The sequence below is a fragment of the Artemia sp. Qi Xiang Cuo genome, chromosome 4, assembly GCF_049724085.1.
Source record: "Artemia sp. Qi Xiang Cuo chromosome 4, ASM4972408v1, whole genome shotgun sequence".
Taxonomy (NCBI): domain Eukaryota; kingdom Metazoa; phylum Arthropoda; class Branchiopoda; order Anostraca; family Artemiidae; genus Artemia; species Artemia sp. Qi Xiang Cuo.
In genome coordinates this window covers 26,040,764-26,067,869 of record NC_142797.1, presented here as the reverse complement: position 1 = coordinate 26,067,869, position 27,106 = coordinate 26,040,764, and the positions used below count along the sequence as shown (strand labels likewise).

Below are 27,106 nucleotides of genomic sequence, written 5' to 3'. Positions count from 1 at the left end.
AGGTTTGAAATGGAACGAGGTTTCCTAGAACAAATTTCAAAGTGCTTGGGGACAATTGATCGAGCCAGCCTGTATTGTCCTGCGACGTAATTTCTTTACGAGGACCCGGTTCACTTGCACTAGTAAAATCGCCTAAATGTTCATGCATAAATCTATCTACCCAGTCCGAATCCTCTCTCATATCAATATCACAAGTTAAATCGTCTAGGCTAGCTATGTCCCCAAAAAAAACATCGTTAAGGAAACCCCCTTGCCATTCCATATTATCTACAACTAATATAGGTTCGTCTCTGAACTGCATTGACGGTGACAGAATTTGTCCTGTAAATTCAGATGTTTTATCATCCAATGGCGGCGCTATTTCATTAATTTATAGAAAAAAGGTTTTATTTTTTATGTGATATAACCATTATTTTTATAATGTTAATAAACTATGTCAATTTTTCATAGTCATTGTCCCACCACCTGAACAATTTTTCATAGTCATTGTCCCTCCACCTGAAAAGCTAAAAGAAGAAAAAAAAAGTTAAATTGTAATATCTTTTTCATAATGAAAAATGAACAAGTTAAAAATATATATTTTTTTAGTCAGGACAATGAAGTCTTATTCTTAGATGATAAATTAGAACAAGAGAATGATATATAAAACTAATGGTTTTATACAAAAAAAAATTCAGAATAAAAATGCAAAACAGGGATCCAACTCTAGTGCTTGTCCCTCTTGATTGTAATTCTCAATAAATTTCGACCATCGTTCAACCGTGGCAGTATATTCTAAGAAGCACTGCTCTTCAGATCTAGTTAATGGGAATTCACCCCAAGTAGTTGGTACTGGTGTTGTTGCAACTTTCTAAACAATACATGTTTTTAACTGTTCCTTGGTAATGAATGTGTTCAAAGTGCTGGACGTAGTTAACCTTGACTAAATAAATCATTGTAAACGACTAGCTTTTTTTCTCCTTCCATATCAACAGTTAAAGTGCAATTAAAATGCTGGATGGTCCTTTTTAGAACCCCGGGGAGGACTTTTGGGGACCGGGAGCTTCCTTCGGGGTAGGAGGATCGGAGCCCTTTCGAGTTGGGGTAGAGGACTTCACAACACTGTTCAAATATAAATTGTTTTTTATAACGCCCCTAGAGTTTCAGTCTCAAATCCTTTTCGAAAACAGATTCTAAAATGTTTCTAACTGTTTTGCTAAAATAATTATATAAAATTTCCAAAACGGTTTCATCCAAATAATGTTTTTGATAACACTGCGTTGTCACATTTTAAATTATTAAGAATCCTTTTTTCCTGTGTTAATATCTCTCTCTCTCTCTTCATCCAAGATAGAAATATCCGGTTATTTGAAGCCCACTTTGTAACGACCGTTAACATTCATTTTATACCTGTCAGATTAAAATTCAAATTTTCCGATGGGTTATTTTGATAAAGGATTAAATACGCACAAAAGCTAACTGCAAAACATATCTTAGTTTAAGAAAGTTTGTTCAATCGTCAACTGTGAAATAGTGATTTGTTTATATATAGAGTTTGTTTAATGAAATAATTGGATTTTTGCATTAGAAAACATCTTGCTTAAAAGAGAAATTAGAGGTAAGGTTTATAAATCTATATAAAAGTATGATAAGCTATGTTAAGGAGTGTCCTCCCGATCTTGACCAGATGAGACTGATGCATTATGAGAATATATCCATTCTCTCTTGAATTTTCTGCCAGGTTGCACAGAGGTTTGCGCAGAGCTGACACTGGCTTGAGAGGCTCCTGGCAGGTCCATCGAACTTGTATTTGAGCTAGCATATCTGATGACTGATGGTCTTGCAGCTTGCATCGATGTGATATCATCCCATCTTGGTCTCTTTTCGGAGGGAGGGTAATTGCATGAATCCACCTCAACATCCTTAAAAAAGAAGAAAAATTTAGTAAGGAAATAATAACTCCTCTTTTACAGATAAATTGCCCTCTAAAGTTTATTCTGATGTGTTTGTAGCTCTCTATGTCTTAGCACTTTCGAAGTATTTAAAAAGAAAAGCTTTTAAAGTAAAATTTTGGAAAATTTTGAGTTTCGAGGGGAGGGGGGCTAAGTCCCCCTGAAATTTGAATTTACTAGTAAAACGATTTTTTTTTATATGTAAAGCTTTTAAAACTTATATACTAAAATTGCGAATATCACGGTACTAAACCTCCAAAATTTGAAAAAAATGACACACAATATTAATGGAGGGCATTGGGCCTTCAATTCCATAGTATCAAACACAAAAAGTTGACAATTATAGATTTTTTTTATATGAAAAGCTATTCAAACTTATATACCTAAATTACGAAATACTTAAAATCACAGAAAAAAGAAGAAAAAGACTCCTGGACATAGCCTAAGCCAAAAATTATTGAGTATATAAAGGGTTCATCCTCTAGCCTATATCTCACCCTATACACTTAATTTTTTTTTAGCATTTTCAAAAGAGTCAGAATATTAACGGAGGGCATTAGGCCTTCAATTCCATAGTATCAAACAGGAAAAGTTGACAATTATATATTTTTTATATATGAAAAGTTTTTAAAACTTATATACCTAAATTACGAATATCACGGTACTAAACCCCCAAAATTTGAAATAAAAAATGACAAAATTTAATTAGCTAGCTGAATTCTTACTTATTCAGAATATTAACGGAGGGCATTGGACCTTCAATTCCATAGTATCAAACACGAAAAGTTGACAATTATATATTTTCTTTATAAGCAAAGCTTTTAAAACTTATATACCTAAATTACGAAATACTTAAAATCACAGAAAAAGGAAGAAAAAGACTCCTGGACATAGCCTAAACTAAAAACTATTGAGTATATAAAGGGTTCGTCCTCTAGCCTATATCTCACCCTATACGCTTAAGTTTTTTTTTAGCATTTACAAAAGAGACAGAATATTAACGGAGGGCATTAGGCCTTCAATTCCATAGTATCAAACACGAAAAGTTGACAATTATATATTTTTTTATATATGCAAAGTTTTTAAAACTTAAATACCTAAATTACGAATATCCCAGTACTAAATCTCCAAAATTTGAAATAAAAAATGACACAATTTAATTAGCTAGCTCAATTCTTAATTATTCAGAATATTAACAGAGGGCATTGGACCTTCAATTCCATAGTATCAAACACAAAAAGTTGACAATTATATATTTTTTTCAATATGCAAAACTTTTAAAACTTACATACCTAAATTACGAAATACTTAAAATCACAGAAAAAGGAAGAAAAAGACTCTTGGATATAGTCTAAACTAAAAATTACTAAGTATATTAAGGGCTCGTCCTCTAGCCTATATCTCACCCTATAATCTTAAGTTTTTTTTATAGCATTTTCAAAAGTGATATCTATTCTATCCCTCTATTTTTAATATTTACTAAAACTTAAAGACATGGACTTTTTAATATTTAAAGTAAGGGAGATTTTTGAAAGAGATAAGAGCACAGTGAAAAAAAAAGCGTAAGGAAGGTAATTCTTCCTTAAATTAATGACGAGACAAAAAAAAATAGATTTATTTTTATTATAGTAAAGAGAAAATTTTGCTCACCAGATGTTGTTTAGAATATTCCATATCAATGTAAATGATTGCAAAAATACTGATACTGCTAGAATGAATGAACTATTCAAACTGTAGAAAATTCTAATCTGAAACTTGAATATATACGAAAAAAAAAATTGAATATATTGGCAGCTAAACAAGACGCGCCGGTTTTCTGACACGGATTTACCCTAAAAGACATGTATATCATGAAGTAGAAATCTAGTCTACGTAAATTATGTCAGAAACACGTGTCCTTCATAAAATATTATGCAAGGTCCTAACTAGCACAAGATGGAACACAGTATAATGCCCTGTGAGGGAGCTCTGAATCTCTTTGAAAAGGTGTAGAGCTTCTATAGAATAACGTAGAAATTGCTATAGCTTCTATAGAATCCAGAAGGCGCATACTACTAATGTAATTATGTAAATTAATGTAATTATTTAAATTAATTAATAAGAAATTAATTTATGTAAATTAGTTCAAGGTTAAACATAAGTCAACCACGCCTAACAAATTAAATTACAAAAAGAATTTCAAAATTTCAAACAATTGAATCATCACGCACTTTGAACAGAAACAACACGAATTTTCACGGTGGTTGAATTCCGGTCATTACACTGTCTGCTTGTATTGGCGGGAGCACTGTCCGCTACTTATCATTATAAATATATGGTGGGACTGTCCACTCTCTATCATTATAGCTATATGGGGGGACTGCCCGCTCTCTATCATTAATACCAATACTACTTATGGCCATCTGTTGCCGAAAGTCTTTTATGAACATTAAATTAAAAAAAAGTTTTTTCAACTAAAAATAAAGAGGAACGTTAAAACTAAAAACACTAGAAATTATTCCGTGTTTGAGGGAGGTGTCCCATCCTCGATACCTTGCTCTTCACTCTAACGTTTTTTAGAACATTTAAAAAAAGCTTCTTATTTTAAAAATTGGCTAAAAAAAGCTTTTTCTTCTTAAAAAATGGGACAAACATTCAAACTTTTGCGTAAAGAGCAATTTATCGACGTGCAGGGTAACCCCCTCATAAACAAAATAATTTCTGCTCACTCTGAGTCTTAATATTGTTTCTTACATTCAGTTCAAAAAAACTTGTTTTTTTTTAATTTCTTATCGTTCTTCAAATTATGCCTGCAAATCTGGCTCCTCCTCCATGAAAAATTCCATCCCCTTACGGGAGACTCCTCCGTACAAAGTCCCTCCCACATATAGTACCCGCACCCATAAAATTCCCTTGGGACAATTCCGTCCTTGCTGAAAATCCCCCCCCGTAAATTTTCTTGTAGACCATTCGACCTGAAAAATTCTCCTTAGCATACTTTCATTTGATAAATACTAACTTCTAATCGTTTTTCCAATCACCCGAGAAATCCGTCTTCTGTGGAAATTTTTTCCCGAAAATCCCCTCCCCCCCCCCGCCTCCCGCCAGTTGGAAGTTGCCTTCACGGAAAATTGTCCCCGGAGAATTTCTCCTGCAAAATTCTCCTAAGAGAATTCATCGCGTGGAAAATCCCCCCCCCCGTGCCACTGAAAAATTCCCCAGGAAATTCTAAACCCGTTGAAAATTTCCCCTGTACAATTCCCCGAACACCTCCAAGTGCAAAATGGAGTCGACAAAAAGAAAGTAAGACAAATAAAAAAATATCGCACAAGAATTCTCTCAAATTCCCCGGTGAAAGTTTCTCGTGGAAATTTTACCCCCGAAAACCTCCCTCCCCACGGATAATCCTTTCTGTGGAAACCCACGCTCAGTAGAAAATCTTCCCCTTTAAAAGAACGTTTGCATACTTTCCAATAAAGATCACTGTACGTAAGCAATGGGCAAATTCCATAGTTTAAAGACCTTCCCTCAGGGGCTGTGGGCAATGTTTTAACCCCAAAGACATAATTAACGGATCTTTCACTTATGCAGAACAAAATGGCCTCCTCAAAATTTTAATCAGACGACTTTGGGGGAAAAGGGTGTGGGAGGGGGGCTAGGTGTCCTCAAATCTTTTTGGTCATGTAAAAATAACAGTAATCTTTTATGTTTCGTTCGAATGCTCCATCTCTCGATCTTCTAGGGTATTTGGTTCGATGCTATCGTCACTGGCGAAAAAAAATTATATAACTGGTATCTATTGATATTAAAAAAAAAAAAATAAATAAACACGCATCCGTGATCTTTCTTCTGGCAAAAAATGCAAGATTCCACATTTTGCCTATGGAAGCTCGAAACCTCTACAATAGGATTCGCTGATACGCTGAATCTGATGATGTGATTTTCATTGAGATTCTTTGACTTTTAGGGTGTGTTTCTACCCTTTTTGAAAATAATACAATTCTTATCAAGCTTGTAGCTTTTGGTGGGTAGCATTAAACATAATGAATCTTATATATTTGTAATCAGCATAAAAATTCGATTTGATGTATCTATTGATCTCAAAGGTCTATTTTTTAGAGTTTTGGTTACTATCTAGCCGAGTCGCTCCTTACTTTCGATAGTACGAACCGTTCGATCACTATTGCAATTCAACTGTTTCTAAGTCAGGTGGGTTATGTTTTCACACTGTAGAAACGGGTTTTCAGATAAAGTGTATGCAACTTATTATCGTGTAATTTTTTTCAAATGATAATTCATATTTTCTTGGAACATCATGCAAGTAATAAGAGACATTCATTCTTTTTTTTTACTTCCATCATCCTCCTGCTAATACAGTTTATGTGTACACACCGTACTGCAACGTCATAGAAGATGGCCCTCCACATCAAATGCTAAGGCAAACCAAGGTCCTTTTTATTAGCAGTGAACAGTAATTTCCTTATTTTTATTCTTGATATATTTGGTTCTGTCACAACACAAAAGTTAAATTAAAAAAAAAATCAAGAAAAAACACTCGATTCGCTATTTAAAGTTCTTTCCAAATAATTTCGTACCAGCTCTCCCCTCCTAATCCCTGTAAGCCATGTGCTACAAAAGTCAACTGATTTATTATTATTATTTTTTTTTAACTGGCCTTAATTGGCATTACGGGTCAATTTTTGATTGAAGATAAGTACAAAAAATAATACAAATCCACACATTAAGACAACTCTGCATATAGTCAAGGGCTATTTATAGGCATTGAGAGGGGGGCAAGAACGCGATTGTGACAGCATCGAAAATTTTTGGATAGGACGTTCTATGGTAAATTAGAGGTATATTTCTTTTTTGTTATTTGATTTCTGTGTTAGTATAAAATGTTACCCGTTATTTTGTTTCATTTTTTTATTTGATTTTTTAGTTGTAAAGCGAAATGTCACGAGAAAGACTGCATAAGGCTAGTATTTACAGGATGTAGTAAGAAGAGCAGCGATTTAAATTCTGCCTGGGATATCTTTGAGAGCAACAGTGCAAAAATTTGATCTGCCTTACGGCCGTTAGAAAAAAGATTAAAGGCTCTGATCACCCTGGAAGCATCAGTTTGAAAACTACGTACAACTTCATGAGCAGCCTCAGACAGGGAAAACAACCTTTAATCTTCAAACTACCAGTGTGTGGGAAGCTCAGAACTGATGCTGACAATGAAGATGGAGGATTACAGATAGGGCTATCAAAACTGTTTCTTACCCTAGAGGTTATTAAGCTGTTTTTGAAATCCATGCACGCGGAAACCTAAGGAGGATGGAAAATAGTATACGTCAAGGCAAAAACCCCAAGAAAGTCCATGTGGAAGAAGATATAAAAGTGAGGCGGGTAAAGATGGAAGGAATGAAGAAACTTAAGAAGAAAGGATTGAGCGGAAAGTAAAGATAGATGAAATGTTTCGACAGTGACAGAAATAATAGTGGGGGTGCTTTGGTCCTCGACGACGCGAGTAATGATAGTTAGCATTTGGAAGAGGTGACGAGGATCCAAAGCATGGCGTGACTTTACAGTCTGATGATTTTGCGATAGTACAGTTTCAGGGGAAGAAGGTTTCACAGCAATTTGTTGGTGAAGTAAAGGGAGCGATTGGTGACGAAGCGGACAGTTTTGGAAGAACTTTGGGATAGAAAAGAGCCATCTATTGCCCTTTGCAATGATTTTGTCATGCAACTTTCCAAGCTCGTCCCATCAGGTGGGATCTCCCGCTAACGGCAACAAATTACTTTTTCTGTCGAAAAGTTACTTGGAAATATTAGCTTTACTTACTCATTTTTATATATGATTCATACATATTTTTAATAATACAAGAAGCCAAAAAGAGCGTATTTCTCAGTTTTCCGTCTCCACTGATTAAATATTCTGCTTTGTCTGACCTATTCGGTATGATGACAAAACTAGAACGTCGACTCGAATTCTTATGCGCAGCAATGACCTTGGAGGATCTTTATCCTTATATCCTTATCTGGTATGACAGATATTTTTCGAGGCATTGTTTGTTTGTCAGACGCTGATGAACCTCTTAAAATAAATTCATGAAAAAAATATACCGGTGTAAGCGATACCCAAGTTGGACTGCAAAAACTAAAAATGTTTCTGTACCCCTACCTTTTTATACCAAGCTTGAACCATTGGAAGACCTTCCAGGATTGGGTTTTCCACAATAGCTTCTTTGATTATTCTTGGCAGCACTGCTTCCAGATCAGCTCTTGCTTGAACCTTTGTATTGGTAGTACCATGTCTGGCAGAAGTAGGCTTTGTCAGTCCCAGAACCTCAAATTGATACAAAAAATAAAAAAACTAGCATAAACAAATTTGCAATACGATTGAAATTAATAACAAATTACTCACACAAATTTAACTCTTCACGTAAGGCAAACGATGTCGCAACAAGGATTATATTTCACATTCTTTTAAAGTTCGTTGTATCAGCCTCCTTCCCGTGCCTTTTTTTTCTACCCGGGTCCTCTTAACCCTCAAGACATCAGATCAAAATTTCGAGATAGAGATTATTTTTAAAATAAGAAAAGCATCCAATAAATACACCTCTAGGTGTGATATGGCATCCAAAACCCTTGGGGCAAAGCCCCTATATCATTCAAATTGTCAATGATTTGCCAATGCTTTTATAAATCTTGCTTGTTTATTGGCTCAGAATTTTCACTACCATTTCTACAATATCTCGAAAAACAGTGTAAAACATAGAGCTAAAACTTTCAGGTAGTGTTGGAGAGCAAAGGGAGGGGACAGGGGGACTCCATTCTTTGCTTTAGGGGGGGTGAGATACCAAACATGTTTTGTCTTTGGTAGACCTACAATTTTGGTACTATAAGCCAATTCGTGAATTAGAACCTACTCACAGTTAAGTAGAAAGGTAAATCAAAAGATAGTATGTGCTACTGGTTTATCAAAATAATATATCTGCAACATCTAAGGAAAATCACGGGAGGTCAGATTTAAACCCCAGCGGAGCTTTTCTGGGGAGGGGCAAAGTGGACTTCAAATTTTAACTCTGAGAGAACAGGGAAGGGCTAAACATATTTTGTCTATGTAAATCCAAAGATATATTGTGTACCCGAGTCAGTAAAATAAGGTATCCGCAATACCTCAAGAACGGATTAGGAGATCGACTCGAAACTTCCCATGGGTCTTTGGGAGTCAGGTTGATTTCAAGTTTTGACTTGAGAGAGGGGTGGATGTAAATCTGACGATACGGCACTTATCAAGGCTATCCAAATGGCATATTTGTATATCTGAGGATCAGATTAGGGCAGTGTTTTCCAAACTGGGAGGCGCGCCTCCCTAGGGAGACACTTACTAGTCCAAGGGAAGGCGCAAGTATTAGTCAGGGTTGACAAACCTTAAATGAAATTAAAACTATGCAGTCACAACATATCTTATCCCTTTCGTAATTGACGGGATTTAGAGGCCTAGGCTGAACAAAAGCTACCATCTCAAGGTAAAACCAGCAATATTTTATAGATACTGCTGAATATCCCGTTCACAGACGATCAATCAGACGAATGTTAGAGAAAATCTTTGCGATCAAATAGTTGTTCAGATACACATTAAAAAACTCGCCTTGTAAGTAAAAAAAAAATCTAATGTATTTAAAATTACATATTTTATTGTATATTTTTAATGTATTGAAGAGAAAAAAGAGCGATTATATATATATATATATATATATATATATATATATATATATATATATATATATATATATATATATATATATATATATATATATATATATATATAAACTCATTGCTGGCAAAGCCATATCCAGTGAAATTTTGAATAAAATTGAAAATTGTTTAAAGTAGAAAGGTATATTGTGGAATAATTGTTTGGCTGTGTAGAGGAAGGTGCACAGTCAATGCCAGGACACAAAACGGGTCTTTGAGCACAGATAAAAAGGAAAACACCTCTGATGTTCTCTGGACGCACAACATGCTCCACAGAGCAGTTCTCCTATCAAAAAATACAAGTGAGAAACTTAAAGACGTTTTCGTAATATTAATGAAAACTGAAAAACTACATTAAAAAAAATCCATTATAAGTTAAATTATTTACAATGCTGTGTGAATATACGGGAGCTACTTACGATTCCCTTTTGTACTATTTGGAAGGACGCTGGCTATCTAGCGGCAAAGTGATTCAGAGGACACATGAAAATCAAAACTGAGGACGCAAATATGTTTGGGGATGGTAATTTAATTATTAAACGAACCTGTTTGGTGGAAAATTTAGGAAAATTAAGCTTTTTGAACAAATCGACGTAAGGACCAAAATTAATCTATTCAAAAAGATAATGTGAAAGCATTCATAAGCTATGGAAGGCAAATTTTGGAAAAATAGGTTTGACATGTTTCTACTTTTAAATTTATGCATTTAAAATAACATAGAAGAAAACAAAATCCATATGTTGAACACTTGGATGTTTTTTAATTAATTTATTGAATTATTTTGATGATTTCAATTGTACAAGAGATGTGTGGATACAGAATCATTTAACAAGGAAGAAGCTGAAGCATTTAAATTAACAAGTAATGAGAAAGAAAATTTGATTGAATTAGCTTGTGATAATTCTTTAAAAAAAAACTTTCAGAATGCATCTCTAATTTAATTTTGGCTAGATATTAAGAGTGAATATAGTATTTTGTCAAATAAAGCTTAAAAAGCATTGATGCCATTTGCAAAATTTATTTATAAAAAAAGGATTTTCTGCACTAGCTGAAATGAAACCGAAATATTGTGTTTGTTTGGTTGCAGAAGAAAATCTTCGTCCAGGCCTCTCATCATTGACACCCAGATTTGACAAACTTTGTGCTAATTATAGGCAAGCACATTTTTATCATTATAAGACAATAATATAAAATTTTACTGGTTTCTTTTGTTTATTATTATTTATTTCTAGCCCACACTATACAGAGGTGCAACACGTGGAATATCACAAAGAAAAACACATAAAAATGCAACGCAAATCAATATAGAAACCAAACTCAGTTTGGAACCGTGTATCCATTTGATACCCTCTTGACATCATACATTCATTATGAGCTGTCTGTATTCCATACCACACATCAATTGGAACCATCTCTACTTTGAAGCGAACATTCACTTGGAATTGTCCCTATTTGGAACAGTACATTCATTCTGGGCCGTTTCTGTTCAACACCGCACCTCAATAGGAGCCGTTAAGGAAAAGTGAGACACATTTAAAACCACACAAGATTCATACTCTGGCTTCGCGCATGCGCAATTCATCGCGCATGCGCAATGTGCACATCACGGTATGCCTATAAAAAACCTGTTTTTTGCCGAGTAACAACTGAACTAGGCTGTGACGACACGGCTCAGAGCCTTTAGACACGGTGTCAAATGCGTTTCATGCTTGGAAAAAGAAGACGCTACAGTCTACAGTGGTTAAAGTGCGCAAAAAAGCAACATTTGATAAGACATCTTCCACGTGCCTGGGCTGGTAAAATACGCTGGAAGAAGGTTTACCAGTAGTGACTAAATTAACCCGTAGCATAGATGACTAAGATAGCCATCCTTTCCAACATGCGGTAATATTTACCAGTCTCAATCGCTCTTTATTTTTCTTAAAACTAAATTTGTAAATATATTGCGCACAATGAAAATAATCCAGAAAATGATTAAATTCAAAACTATATTACCGTTGGTTTAACCGGAGATTTGATGAGGTTGCAAAAAAGTTTCCTTGTCGATGACATGGTTCTTCTTGCAAGCCAATTCAGCTACTGAACCTTCATTTGCTTTATTAGCTGCAAAACTGATAAGAATTTGACCAAATAAAACATAAAAATTAAGCAACAAGAAAATAAAATTTGAAGATTAGCAGGCAACAGCAGGTTCTCATCACTTGTGCTATTTCGCTTAATTTGAAAGGATTATTTCCTCTTTCGTAACCATATTAGGTTTTCCAAGAAATACTTTATTATATTGGCTCATGATAATGAACTTATATTGTAAAGTGTATGTCTGGCTTGTTAATCTAAGAGGAGAGTGTTACCAACTAGTCTGTTGACCTAAAACAATATATATTGTTCAAAAACCCTCTGTTGACAAGTATCTATTAGACATTCCTGAATGGCATTTATTTTCATACGGATAAATCAATTTTTTGCTAACTCAAGATGTCCTAGCAGCCAGATCTTTGTGCAAAATCATAAGTTGAAAGATCAAAAATCTTTTTGGAAAATGAAATCAACACGGTATAAAATTTGCCGTAGAGTTTTATATCAATATTTTTGCTGTAAAATATTAACGCTGTTTCGGTTAAGTTTATGTCATTCCAATTCTGTTAAAATCGTTATTTTATTCAAAGGCCTTGACTAGAAAAGTTGGTCACGATCATCTTAAAAAAAAAAAAAAAAAAAAAAAAAAAAAGCGAAGATTCTCTTCCAAACCATTAACTAATATGTTTTGTCAAGCTTTTGGCGTCACCTGTTTTTTTGTTTTAAACCGACCTTTTGGGAATAAACTCGGGGGTGTTTCAACTGGCAACTAATAATAGAGTGAAGTTTGTTTTATTTAAATTGTCCTGGTAAAGGCATAAAAAATTATAAGAGTGGAAACACCGTCGAACGAAAAATTCCAGCGGTTGCTCTTTAGGTTAAGGTAATCGGTATGAGCAATATCACAAAGGGCCACACAATCTACCTAAGTTCTGATAGAGGTCATTTCGGTGATTTTCTCTGAAGAAGCGAAAATTAATTCTGAATTTTGACATATTGTCTTCTCAAAATACTTCTAGTGTAACAAGTGGGGTTTCGTAGGGTCAATGCCAGAATTTTTTTGATGGCTCGGTTATTTCAACTCTATAGTCAAGCCAAGAATACTTTTTGGCGTCCTACGATACAACGAAAAACATAACTCAAGGCTCAAAATAAGAAAAAAACCGTCTCCGAAATGGATATATAGACGTTTTCTTGAAAACCTAAAACGAGATTCAACAAAACTTCAAACATCTGAATTTAGGTGTCGAATTTAGAAGCTTAATTTTGTAGTAGAATGGAAACCAACTATGAAATAAGAATAATGTGAAGTAGACGGTAATTTTTCTAAGAAATTGAACGAAATTCGAGATTAACGTTTATCTCAGAAAGCTGCTATATGCATGGGGGCAATTATTTTTGTTTAGTAATACAAATTGTCTTTTCTATTTGAAACTTGAAAAATTAATTGTATTTTATACAACAGAGCATTTTTCAGTTTCTTGAATAATTCAGCATAAGCATTCAGATACGAATAACGTATTTGGTTTCGAATATTTAATAGTAAAGCCAAAACTTTTTTTTAAGATATTCAGATCGAAACGGATGAATACCTTCTTTATTTTTGTCCAAGGATTTGCAAGCTCGGAAAAATGGAAAACTGGATATGCAAAACTTTATTTCTTATATCGATAAGCTTTTTTTACCCTAAAACTTCGGGTACTCTACGCCTAAAATTGGACCAATTGTATTACTATACCATGTTGACTTCAGAATAAATATAACTACAATTTTAAAATGTAGTCTCTCCATGAAAAGGAAGGAACAAGTATTTAAAATGAGTACTAATAGCGTCATGAAAGATATCTAACAGCTCTTGGTAATGAACTGCAAGCAAGGAGCGACTCAGCCCAATCGTAATCGATACTTTGACAAAAAGGACTTTGATAACAATAGATACATCAAAATAATTGGCTTTTTATGCTGATTCCAAAGATATAAAATTCATTCAGTTAAATGTTGCCCAACAAAGGTTACGAGCCTGAGAAAATAAGCCTGGTTTGTGAAAAATGGGAAGACACTCCAAAAAGTCATGTGATCTTGATAAAAATCACACCATCAGATTCAATGTATCAAAGAATCCCACGATGGGGGTTTCAGGCTCCTAAGTACAAAATCTGCAATTTTGTGTTTTTCGCCAGAAGCAAGAGCACGATATTTTTTTTTCCATGGGTGATTGTATCGAATCAATGGTCCAAGAAGATCAAGAGATGGCTTATTCGAACGAAAATCAAAAGATCAAGCGTTTTTTTTAAGTGAACAAAAAGATATAAAAGTAAGTAAGTAAAAGTGAGTATGAAGGCACTAGACCCTCACGGTCCAAACTGGTGGTGCTGATCTCCATTTCGTGGTCCTTCAGTAGTAGTATTGTGTCAATCTAAGGAAGTGGAGCCCTATCCTTTTTGCACATAGGTTTCTCTAAATTTCGCAAATTTCACAGGTTTCTCAGAATTTCACGAACTTAAAAATTATACCTTATCTGATATTGGTTCATCACTCATATTGTCGGTTAAACAATGTAATATATACAAGCGGGCCCATAGGACATTACTGTGTCAATCTAAGAGAGCGGACAGTACCCCTTAATTGGGTTAATGAAAGAGAGCGGACAGTACCCCCTTATTATGTCAATCTAAGGAAGCGGTCAGAACTCCCTTCATACTAGCGGGCTATCATTCCAAGACATATGGTTGATTATATGTCTTTTTGTATGACTGGTGTTTTATTTAATGTAGGTTTTTGTATGGATGTTTTATGTTTATGGATGTAAGGATTTTTACTATTCATTATATTGGTGTTTTATTTGATGTTTTATTGTTAATCCATACAAGCAGGATATCATTCAAAGACATATGGTTGATTATATGTCTTTTCTTTATGAATAATGTTTTATTTAATTTTTTTTATATGGATGTTTTATGTTTATGTAAGGATTTTTCTTGTTCATTATATTGGTGTTTTATTTGATGTTTTATTGTTTGTATGTACGGATGTTTTGTAGGGATGGTTTAATATCTTGTTAAATAGTTTGTGTTTTATTTGATAATTTATTATATGGAAATTTGTGTTTGATGTAGGATTCGAACGTGAGACCCATTATTTCCTGAGGTAAAAGAACGACACGTTACTCGACTGAGCCAACAAACCATTTAACATATTATGATTTTAGAAATACATTCAACGTATTGTTTCCGAGACATTGAAAGGTAGCTTTTTTTATCTTCTTTGGTGATTCTCAGAACTGAAATATATCTTTGAAAAAAAATTCAGAATCGAAGTGTAACTTTTTTCTCTTCTATGGAAAAATTCAGAAGAGAACTTTCTCTCTTCTACGGTAAAATTCAGAACAGAGCTGTGACATATGCAAAAATAATGTCATAATAGAAAATAAATCTTAATTCAACCTTAGACATATGGATCCAAGAGACGAAAAAACATGTTAATTTCATGAGTATAAAAAATAAATAAAGAAAGCAATTTTGCTCTTAATTGAACCTAAGGAACACGGATCCAAGAGATGAAAAACATTTTAATTTCATGTCCATGATACCAACACTTCCAAATATAAAGAGAAGTCTTAAAAACTGGTGTCAATGACCAGTCATAGAGTGCTATGGAGTCAGCCACATAAAAACACTCTCAATGAGTTTTTTAGGTGACAGATATATTCTTTTTACTAACCGAAGTACTGTCATCTATTTCCATTTAAATATAGATGGCAGCACAGTACCTTGACTTTTATTTTTTTACTAGCCCTAGTACTGCTGTCTATTTCCATTTAGATATAGATGGCAGCACAATAGATTTTGTGCCTTAACCCAGGTACTTGCATTTTTAGTTCAAAGAACTGCATTCAAATTAGATTCATTTAGGTATACTTAGCGTGGTGCAACAGTTTAAACGATTGTTCGTTTCCCTGTTATTTCAAGTAAATTAATGGTCCTATGCCAATTCTAAATTATTGGTCAACCTTCTTAAGACCATAGCGGGAGTGCCTTTATTGCCTCCCCTTCCAGGCAATATAACGGTCCTATGTCAATTTTAAATTCTTGGTCAACATACCTGAGACTCTTGACAGGCGTGCCTTTCCAAAAACTAACAAACAAGTATTTGTCCAACAAGAGAGTCATTCTTACTCCCGCCATTTACCCGTGCCGCAGTCATTTAAACTTTTGCCTCAACAATTACTTGGACTATCTGTCTCGGCTTTTCTCTTTCTACGATAAGCCATATCTTGATGCAACCTACTGCAAAATATATGATAACTTCAAATTCAAAATCAATGGATAGCGTGGCGTGCCACGCTAAGTGAAGCTAAATGAACCTAATTTGAATGCAGTTATTTGAAAAAATAATAGAATGGGGGGATCACTCCAACATATAAGCCTTGTTTGTTTATAATGAGAAATGTCGTATTCCACATGTCTCTATTGTAAGCACACTTATTGTAGTTGATGTGCCAGTAATAACAAGATACTTCACTACGATCTGTAGTCAGTAATAAAATGCACATTCAAATATTACACCACAAGCTGACTTCTTTAAACCAATGAATTCGCAATCGAGAACACCGTACATCTTTGAAGTTTCTGTTTTATATTTATTCAACTGATAATCAAATTCAATTTATTGATTTAGTTACTAACTCTGTATCAGTTCTTTTATATCCACGCTCAATGCCAGAGTAAAAGCGTCAACGTCTAAAATCAAGCTACAATCAAGAACCATGCCTAACATTAAAACATCCATATCAGCCTAAAAACTATTAAAATAAAATCTATATATCCATACAATAAACCATCCATACAAAAAAACATTAAATAAAACACAAACCATAGAAAAAGACATATGATCAATCATATAGTAACATACATATCAACCATATATCAATAAAGAAAACCATCCCTACAATAACAACCATACATCCATACAATAAAACATCAAATATAACACCAGGACAATGAACAATAAAAATTCATATACATAAAACATCCATACAATAAAACATTAAATAAACACCAGCACAATAAACAATAAAATATCCATACATATAAGACATTGTTGAAGCAGTGAAAAGGTGTCACCATCTATGCTTTTTTAAATGTAAAAATGCTCACTGAAAGTTTTTTTTATGTGGCTAACTCCATAGTACTCTATGACTGGTCATCAACACCAGTTTTTAAGACTTCTCTTTATATTTGGAAGTGTCGATATCATGGACATAAAAATAAAATGTTTTTCATCTCTTGGACCCGTGTGCCTTAGGTTCCATTAAGAGCAAAATTTTTGTTTTATTAATTTCTTATACTCATGAAATTAATATGTTTTTTGTCTCTTGGATCCTTGTGTCTACGGTTGAATTAAGATTTATAAAGAAAATCCAAGTCATAAAGAAATTTGCTACAGCACACATTTTTTTTATAGTAAAAGTCACGACTAACATATTAACATCTTTCCCATTTTCATTCCGAAAATGGGATTTTTTAAGTATATTTCAAGTCATTTTAAAATACATAAAAAATAATATAAAAAAAGTTGAATTATTTTCTAAGTCCAAAAAAAAAAGTCCAAAAAAAGAAAAAATGCTGCTCTTTCACCTTAGGAAATAAAGGCTCTCACGTTCGATTCCTACATCAAACACAAATTTCCATATAAAAAACATCAAATAAAACACAAACCATTTAACAAGACATTAAACCAGCCCTACTATGACAGCCGTACATCCAAACAATAAAACATCAAATACTACACCAATACAATGAACAATAAAAATCCTTACATCCACTTTATTTTAACACAGTTAACAGTTCTGGCACGTAAATAAGATATGATTTATGACACTAGTGCAGCAGTAAGTCTTTTTCCCCTTTGCATTCATTTGAAAACTAATACCAGAACGACGGCAATAAGATAAATCAGTAGTTAATGTCTTACTAGAACCATGAGCAAGAAGATACCCCACTTCATTAACTATTATTTTTTATGTTGGTATTCTGTTTGATTACTATCATCTCTGGGAATGAAACCCTCACATATCCATTATTTGCGTAATGGAAAGTCTTGGGTACTCCAAAGGAATCTAAACTCTCACTGTCATGACAAGACAAGCATACATTTCCAATGGTGTTAACTTACCGCTAGTGCTTGTTTCGTAGTTCAAATATTGGTCTTTGTCAGCATCTAAGGCAACGATGACTTTACCAGTGTATACATTTTCTCCGAATAATCCATCTTCACTTTTTAAACAAAAATATGATGCAGATGTCCACCCTCCCAGTGTAGAAAAATTACTGATTTAGTATGTACAATAAACCTGATAGTGTCGATAACCTGCCATTGAGTACCACTGGGATAACCGCGTCGTGTCTATTAGCAAGCATAGCGTACCATAGGTACAGCCACATTAATAAAAATAATAATAATAATAAATAATAATTTTCAACTCCATAAAAAATCAAAGTAATAAAAAAAGTGCTACTGCAAACATTATTTTCTAATAGTAAAAGTCACAACTAACACACTAATATCATTCCTATTTTTATTTCGAAAATATTAAATGTGATTTTTTTTGTTTTAAGTATATTTCATGTCATTTTAATACACATAAGAAAATTTTAATACACATAAGAAAAAAAAGTTAAATAATTTTCAAGTCCAAAAGAATTCAGTCCAAAAAAAGAAAAAGTGCTACTCTTTTACCTTAGGAAATAATGGGTCTCATGTTCGAATCCTACATCAAGCACAAATTTCTATATAAGCAAACATCAATTAAAACACATACCATTTAACAAGACATTAAAACATCCTTACAATAACAGCCGTACATCCAGACAATAAATCATCAAATAAAACACCAATATAATGAACAATAAAAATCCTTACACCCATAAACATAAAATATCCATGCAATAAGATTGACTCCATACATCCATACAATAAAAACGTTAAAATAGAACACCAATATAATGAACAATAAAAATGCTTACATCCATAAACATAAAACATCCTATTAGATTGGCTATGTGTCGGCATGGAATGATAGGCCTCTTTTATGGATTGACTATGTATCTGCTTGGAATGATAGCCCGCTTGTATGGCGGGAGTACTAACCGCTTCCTTAGATTGACATAGTAATGATCTGCCATAGAGTACCACTAGGACAGCCGCGTCGTGTCTATTAGCACGCATAGAGTGCCATAGGTACAGCCGCATTATTAAAAAATAATAATAATAAAAATAATTTTCAAGTCCATAAGAAAATCCAAGTCATAAAAAGTGCTGCTACAAACATTATTTTTCTAATAGTAAAAGTCACGACTAACATATTAATATCACTCCCATTTTAGGGTCTTAGGGTCCCCAAAAGGGAATTTTGAGACTTGGGGTCCTTGAGCTGGGACATGGAACTCAACAATCAGAAGAAATTGTCTGTCCAGTATGCATCTCAAATCATCGTGGTATGCATATTCTCAAGATGATAACATAAATGATGCCCCGAAACAGATCACTGTTAACACCTACCAAAAATCCACTTGATAAATCGAATGTGCAAATAACTTGTTATGATATTGTGACGCTTAACATCAATTGGCCAATGTCTCGGAAACAATACATTGAATGTATTTCTAAAATCATAATATTTTCAATGGCTTGTTGGCTCAGTCAAGTAACGTGTCATTCTTTTACCATAGGAAATAATGGGTCTCACGTTCGATTCCTATATTAAACACAAATTTCCTTATAAAAAAACATCAAATAAACAAAAACCATTTAACAAGACATTAAACCATCCCTACAATAACATCCGTGCATCCAAACAATTAAACATCAAATAAAACACCAATATAATGAACAATAAAAATCCTTACATCCTTAAACATAAAAAATCCATATAAAAAAAATTAAATAAAACATTATTTTTAAAGAAAAGACATATAATCAACCATATGTCTTGAAATGATATCCTGCTTGTATGGATTAACAATAAAACATCAAATAAAACACCAATATAATGAACAATACATATCTGTACATCCGTTAACATAAAACATCCATACAAAACAAAAACATTACATAAAACACCAGTCATATAAAAAGACATATAATCAACCGTATGTCTTGGAATGATAGCCCGCTTGTATGGAGGGAGTACTGGCCGCTTCTTTAGATTGACACAATAAGGGGCTACTGTCCGCTCTCTTACATTAACCCAATTAAGGGATACTGTCCACTCTCTTGGATTGACACAGTAATTTCCTATGGGCCCGCTTGTATATATTACATTGTTTCATCGACGAAATGAATACTTAACCAATATCGGATAGGGTATAATTCTTGAAATTTGCAAAACTTTGAGAAACCAATGTGCAAAAGGGGTAGGGCTCCGCTTCCTTAGATTGACACAATTCAGTCAGGAAGTGCAATGGGCGGTTGGAGGCCAGCCATCCTGTGCTTTTGCACATCCTTTTTGCTTACCTTCCCTAGATTTCTCCTAGTACCAATTTAGGGCTGTGTCGAATCTGGCTGAACTTACAGAGTCACGGCACTAACCCCAGTCCCAAACCAAATAACCGGCCACACCGTGAATCAAACCAGATTTTAAAAAATCTATGATCCAGAAATAAAACAAAAGATTGGGGGGGGGCAAAAATCCTTTTCTCATGCCCCTTTTTTCCCAATGACATCTGAGATTTAAAAGCGTATTTAAAAGATCCAAGAACTAACCAACCTGACCCAACCATAGTCCTTGGAGAAAGGTCTGTAAGCTACGCAATTTGCCAAGTCTTTACTTAGAGTATTTGATGCTAAAGAAATTCAGAATTTTTTTTTAGAGAGAGTTTTTGTGAGAGGAAAGGATTTTCCTCGGGGAGAATCTTCCAAGGAGAGCAAAAGAAACTTTCGGAGATAAATTTCCACCGGGAAATTTTATAAGAAGGGGGAAGGATTTGCTGACATGATTAAAAAAACAGTCAAAAACAAATAAAAACAAGTTTTGTCTAGTGAAAGAAAGGAGTGGCATTAAAACTTAAAACCAGTAGAAATTATTCGATATATGATGGGGAGTACCCTTTCCTAGAGCCTCTATATTTTCAGTAAAATTTGGATTTTGCCACAATTCTTTGAGAGTGATTACGTAAATACAGGTTGAATATGAATTAAAAGTATTTTTATAAAACTTGAAGACTTTAGCATAAAGAGTGAGGGTCGAGGAAGGGGCAGCTCCCCTCATATACAGAATTCGTTTTATGTTTTATATAATTCGAGTTTTATAAAATATTTTTGTAATACTTTTATATAATTAAATAATTCGATTCGTTTTATGTTTTAATGTTGCTCTTTACTTTCAGCTGAAAAACTATATTTGAATTGAATGCAAAACCGAACAGAAAAAAACTACGAACAACAAATGTAATCAAAAATGTTTGAAATTAAAATTATTAAAAACAAAGATAAATTTCAGACAGTTTTAATTTTGTCTTATAAATAATTTCGGTAGCCTAACGAATATTGCGTATGAATGAATCACAAATATTTAACTATCCATTAATAATAAAAATAAACTTACAATGAACAGAATTTACCCCAAAACAGAATGGGGTTGCCACTCGATCAAACACCTTTATGATAGAAGAGTTTTTTTATGCTCTAGTAAAAACAAGATAAAAAAATTAATTAAACATACTGGATGCTAATCTTCCAGGAATTAAACAAAAAAACAAGTTTTTTTAACTGAAAGTAAGGAGCAACACTAAAACTTAAAACGAAAAGAAGTTATTCCGTATATGAAACGGACTGTCCCCTCCTCAACGCCTTGCTCTTTACGCTAATGTTTTTTATTGTTTTTAAAAATAGAGTTGTGAGAAAGAGTCAAACTTTAGCGTAAAGAGCAAGGCGTTGAGGAGGGGACAGCCTCTTTCATATACGGAATAATTTCTGTGCGTTTTAAGTTATAATGTCACTCCTTACTTTCAATTAAAAAAACATGTTGTTTATTTAGTTTCATTTCTGAACATTTTTGAATTAATGCAGGTTTTGATTTTGGCTCAGAGTAGATGAATAATTAAAACAAAAATTATACATTGATTTCACTTTTTTAGTTAGATGGCTTTCTCGAAAGTTTTTTAATTTTATTTACAAACCTTTTTATTAGTAATAAATATACGTAATTTACGAATTAACTTGCGTAACGAACTTCTATGTTCATACATTTTTAATACGTATGTTAGGGGATTCGCCCCCAAGTCAATACCTCGCTCTCTACGCTAAAGTTCGAATGTTGTTCCAATGCTTTAAAAATGCCCCTTAATCACAGAGGCCGTTAATTAGAATAAATAGCTCTTATGAAAGTACAAAAAAATCTTTCGCTTAGAGAACGAGGTATTGACGAGGGGGCGAACCCAATTATATACGTAATAATTTCTGTTCGTTTTAAGTTTTTATGTTACTCCTTACTTTCAGTTGAAAAACTTGTTGGTTTTTTTTTAGTTTCTGATTGTTTTTTAAATAATGCTGGGAAGTCTGGCGCCCCCTTCATAGTAATGTCCCTTCCCCCTATGAAAACTTCCTCCATGGAAAGATCCTCCAACATAACCCCCGACCCCCTCCCTGCTACCAGAAAAAAAATCCCCCCTGAAAACGTCTGTATACTTCCCAATAAACAGTACTATATAATAATAATAATAACAATAATAATAATAATAATAATATTTTATTACCCGTCAAAATCAAACAAAAGAGACGGAGTACTAAAAATACAAGAAAAACAAGATAAACAAGAAAAATAAATATAAATGACAAATAAAAATACATAAAAATACAAGTTTTAGATTCAATGTAATACTCACTAGCAAGAAAAGACTGGTTAAACCTTAGACAAAACAAAAACAAACTGAGTTTTAATGGCGGATGATTTCAAACCACGGATGGCTTTTAACATTATTATTGAACTTTGAGATCTACTTAAGGACGGCTGAAGTTGGATCTGACATATTATTATTCTTAATAAGAAAAGAAAAACCAATTCGCTTCTGTAGATGGTCGATAAGCAATTGACGGGTTATTTTTAGAGTTGAACTGATATGAAGGCCAAAGTATGTAATGAGCTGGACTGGCTTAATATTTGTATTTCCAAGAGCAATCATAAAATCATCGGGACTGATTTCCAATTAAAAAGTAGGATTTCTGACTTTTCTGCGTTAAACTCTAATCCAAGATGCTTATAATCATTTTGGAGGATGTTAAAGTTTTTCTCTATACCCGAAACAGTGCGACTCGAATTAAATATATCGTCCACGTATGATATTAACAAAACATCGTTACGTCGCAGGACACAAGTTGTTTTACATCTCTCTTGCCCTCGGATGATAGTATCATTAAAAGCAGTAGGTGAAGTTATTGCCCCTTGTTGAGCCTCTTTTTTAACCAGTACACAGGATTATTTTTTATTTTAAGATCTGGATGCTGATGCAAGAGCTTAAATTCGGCTTTCAGATTTGCATACATATCTTTTAAAGGAAGAAGGGTTCCTTTTTTTACACCGCGCTTTCCCATATCCAATATCAACTCATCATGAATCAAAGAGTCAAAGGCACATTGAACATCGTACGCCGCGAGAGCCAAACTTTCTCCAGATTTCTCGGCATCAACAAGAATAGATGGTACCGCAGACAAAGCATGGCAACAACCCAGACGCGGCTGGAATCCAAACTGTGAGCCCGGTTTATAAAATTTATTTCGGACCTTATTAATTATCAAAAGCTCAAATATTTTACAAGATGATGTCGAAACCATGATCGGCCAAAAAGACGAGCATTCCCGATGAGATTTAGCTTTCTTAGGGATCGAAGTTAAAGCCCCAATACAAAAAGACGACGGAAGTATTCCGGTGACAAAAATCATTTGAAATAACAGTGTAATATGATGAAGGAATAATTGACTACATATTTTGACATGGAACGCGGAAAAAATATCTGAACCCCTGGATTTCTTTTTCTTAAGGCGATTAATAGCAGTCATTACACACTCTACAGAAACCACAACATCAGAATTAGAAGAACAAGCTAAGAAAGAATCTAACTCAGACGTATAATAATCCGCAAGGCACATTTCAGGTACAGAGAATACGTTCTCATAATACTTGATCCAAGTTGATTCAGGGATGTCATAATCCGATATATTATTAAGGCAATTCCTCTGTGGTTTTAACACTATTTTCTAAATCTCATTTGGATCACTAAGAACTTTATCAGAATAAACTGACTGGATTGAGCTCCTATGCTTGGCAAGCTCATTCGCGAACCATTTTTAGTCTTTTTTTGTTATCTCATCCCTCCCAGACTTTGGTAAAAGTTCTGTTAACCTATCTCTTTTTCTAATATATCCCCTATGAGCCTGCTAGTAGTATCTATATCTCTGAAAATTCCTTTTCTTACATCTCCGACTTTTTAATAGATATTCTAAACGTTTGACGTTCTAGCATACCTGAAAAATAATGATCACGTAACAAAGTAATGTATAATATATTTTTCAATAAAATAATGACATGAAGAATAATAATATATAAAAATATGTTTCATACATTATTATACATCATTAGCAACATTGAATAACTTTGGACATTTTGAATCTGTTGCATAAAATAATTCACCATGTTCCCTGTTGATACTATAGTTACTCTCCTCTCTTAGTTCGTAACCTGTAGAGTAATTATTCAATTTTGTCTCCGAAAATTGCTTTTCTTTCATCTCCGACTTTTTAATAGATATTCTAAATGTTTAACGTGCTAGCATACCCTAAAAATAATGATCACGTAACAAAGTAATGTATAATATATTTTTAATGAAACACTGACATGAAGAATATTAATATATAAAAATATGTTTCATGTATTATTACACATTATTAACATCATTGAATAACTTTGGACAGTTTGAATCTGTACCATAAAATAATTCTCCGTGTTCTCTGTTGATACTATAGTTACTCTCGTTTATTAGTTCATAACCCGTAGAAAAATCATTATTCCATTTTGAGTCATCCACAATTTTTACTGGGGGGTCATCCGCTGGTTCAATATGTATTACGTCTTTGGTATTATTGGTTTCATTTACTATATTATCAGTAGGTAGTAATAATATTCATTTGCGCTTGATTTCCATCAAATCGTCTTTATATTCATTAGTGATATCGTCTACAAATGCCCTTTTTATTTTTCCCGTGATTTCACTGTCTATTGTCACATTATTTTTACACAGATAACAGTTCTGGCACGTAGAGAAGATATGATCTATGACATTAGAGCAGCAGTAGTTTTTTCCCCTTTGCATTCATTTGAACACTAATACCAGAACGACGGCAATAAGATAAATCATTAGGTAATGTATTACTACAACCATGAGCAAGGAGATACCCCTCCTCATCAACTATTATTTTTATGTTGGCATTCTCTTTGAGCACTATCATTTCGGGGAATGATACTCTCACATAACCACTATTCGCATAATGGAAATTCTTGGGTACTCCAAAGAAATCTAAACTCTCACTGTCACAGCAACGCAAGCATTCATTTCCAATAGTGTTAACTTACCAGTAGTGCTTGTTTCGTAGTTCAAATATTGGTCTTTGTCAGCATTTAGGGCAACGATGACTTTATCATGCGTACACACTTTGTCCGAATAATTCATCTTCACTTTTTAAACATAATTATAATGCAGATGTGTACCCTCCCAGTCTAGAAAAATTACTGATTTAGTACGCACAATAATCCTGGTAGTGTCGATAACCTGCCATTGAGTACCATCGGGACAACCGCGTCACGTCTATTAGCAAGCATAGAGTACCATAGGTACAGCCGCATTAATAAATAAAATAATAATAAAAATAATAAGTAATTTTCAAGTCCATAAAAAAATCCAAGTCATAAGAAAAGTGCTACTACAAACATTATTTTCTAATAGTAAAAGTCACGACTAACATATTAATGTCATTCCCATTTTTATTTCGAAAATATTAAATGTGATTTTTTTTCGTTTTAAGTATGTTTCATGTCATTTTAAGATACTTAAAAAATAATGAAAAAGTTGAATAATTTTCTAAGTCCAAAAAAAATTCAGTCCAAAAAAAGAAAAAGTGCTACTTGTTTACCTTAGAAAATCATGGGTTTCACGTTCGATTCCTACATCAAACACAAATTACCATAAACAAACAACAAATAAAACACAAACCACTTAACAAGACATTAAACAATCCCTACAATAACAGCAGTAGATCCAAACAATAAAATATGAATTAAAACACCAATATAATGAACAATAAAAATCCTTCCATCCGTAAACGTAAAACATCCATACAATAAGATTGACTCCCTACATCCATACATTAAAAACATTAAATAAAACACCAATATAATAAACAATAAAAAACCTTACATCCATAAACAAAAATCATCCTATTAGATTGGCTATGTGTCTGCATGAAACGATAGGCCTCTTGTATGGATTGACTATGTGTCTGCTTGGAATGATAGCCCACTCGTATGGTGGGAGTACTGACCGCTTCCTTAGATTGACAAAGCAATAACTTGCCATAGAGTACCACTTGGACAGCCGCGTCGTGTCTATTAGCAAGCATAGAGTACCATAGGTACAGCCGCATTACTAAAATAATAATAATAATAATAATCAAAATAATTTTCAAGTCCATAAAAAAAATCCAAGTCATAAAAAAGTGCTACTGCAAATATTATTTTTCTAATAGTAAAAATCACGACTAACATATGAATATCATTCACATTTTGGGGTCTTGGGATCCCCAAAATGGGAAATTTGAGACTTGGGGTCCTTGAGTGGGGAGATGGAACCCGAACATCAGAAAAAATTGTCTGTCCAGTATCCATCTCAAATCATAGTGGTATGTATATTCTCAGGATGATACCATAAATAATATACCGAAATAGGTCACTATCAAGACCTACCAAAAACCCAATTGATAAACCGAATATCCAAATAACTTGTTACGATATTGTGACGCTTAACATCAATTGGCCAATGTCCCGGAAACAATACGTTGAATGTATTTCTAAAATCATAATATGTTCAATGGCTTGTTGGCTAAGTTGAGAAACGTGTCGTTCTTTTACCACAGGAAATAATGGGTCTCACGTTCGATTCCTACATCAAATAAACATTTCCGTATAGAATAACATCAAATAGAACACAGACTATTTAACAAGATATTAAACCAACCCTGTAAAACATCCGTAACTTCAAACAATAAAACATCAAATAAAACATCAATATAATGAACAATAAAATCATTACATCCATAAACATA

General features: G+C 33.5%; 1 protein-coding gene across 3 annotated transcripts in view; it reads right to left on the bottom strand.

The window, feature by feature from the left end:
• The window catches only part of LOC148952938 (uncharacterized), a 146,757-nt gene extending 120,157 nt beyond the window's left edge, over positions 1-26,600 (bottom strand). The window contains exons 1-3 of one of the 3 annotated variants that reach the window (XM_089087466.1): positions 26,203-26,600; positions 11,657-11,772; positions 8,082-8,246 (exon numbers count right to left, since the gene is read on the bottom strand). In XM_089087466.1, the coding sequence (XP_088943592.1) occupies positions 8,082-8,246; positions 11,657-11,713 (222 nt within the window). In that variant the 5' untranslated portion in view covers positions 11,714-11,772; positions 26,203-26,600. Of the gene's footprint in view, positions 1-8,081; positions 8,247-11,024; positions 11,137-11,656; positions 11,773-26,202 lie in introns of those variants that run through there. The other 2 variants (XM_089087468.1, XM_089087467.1) reach the window with 2 other exon arrangements.
• Between the last annotated feature and the right edge of the window lie 506 nt (positions 26,601-27,106).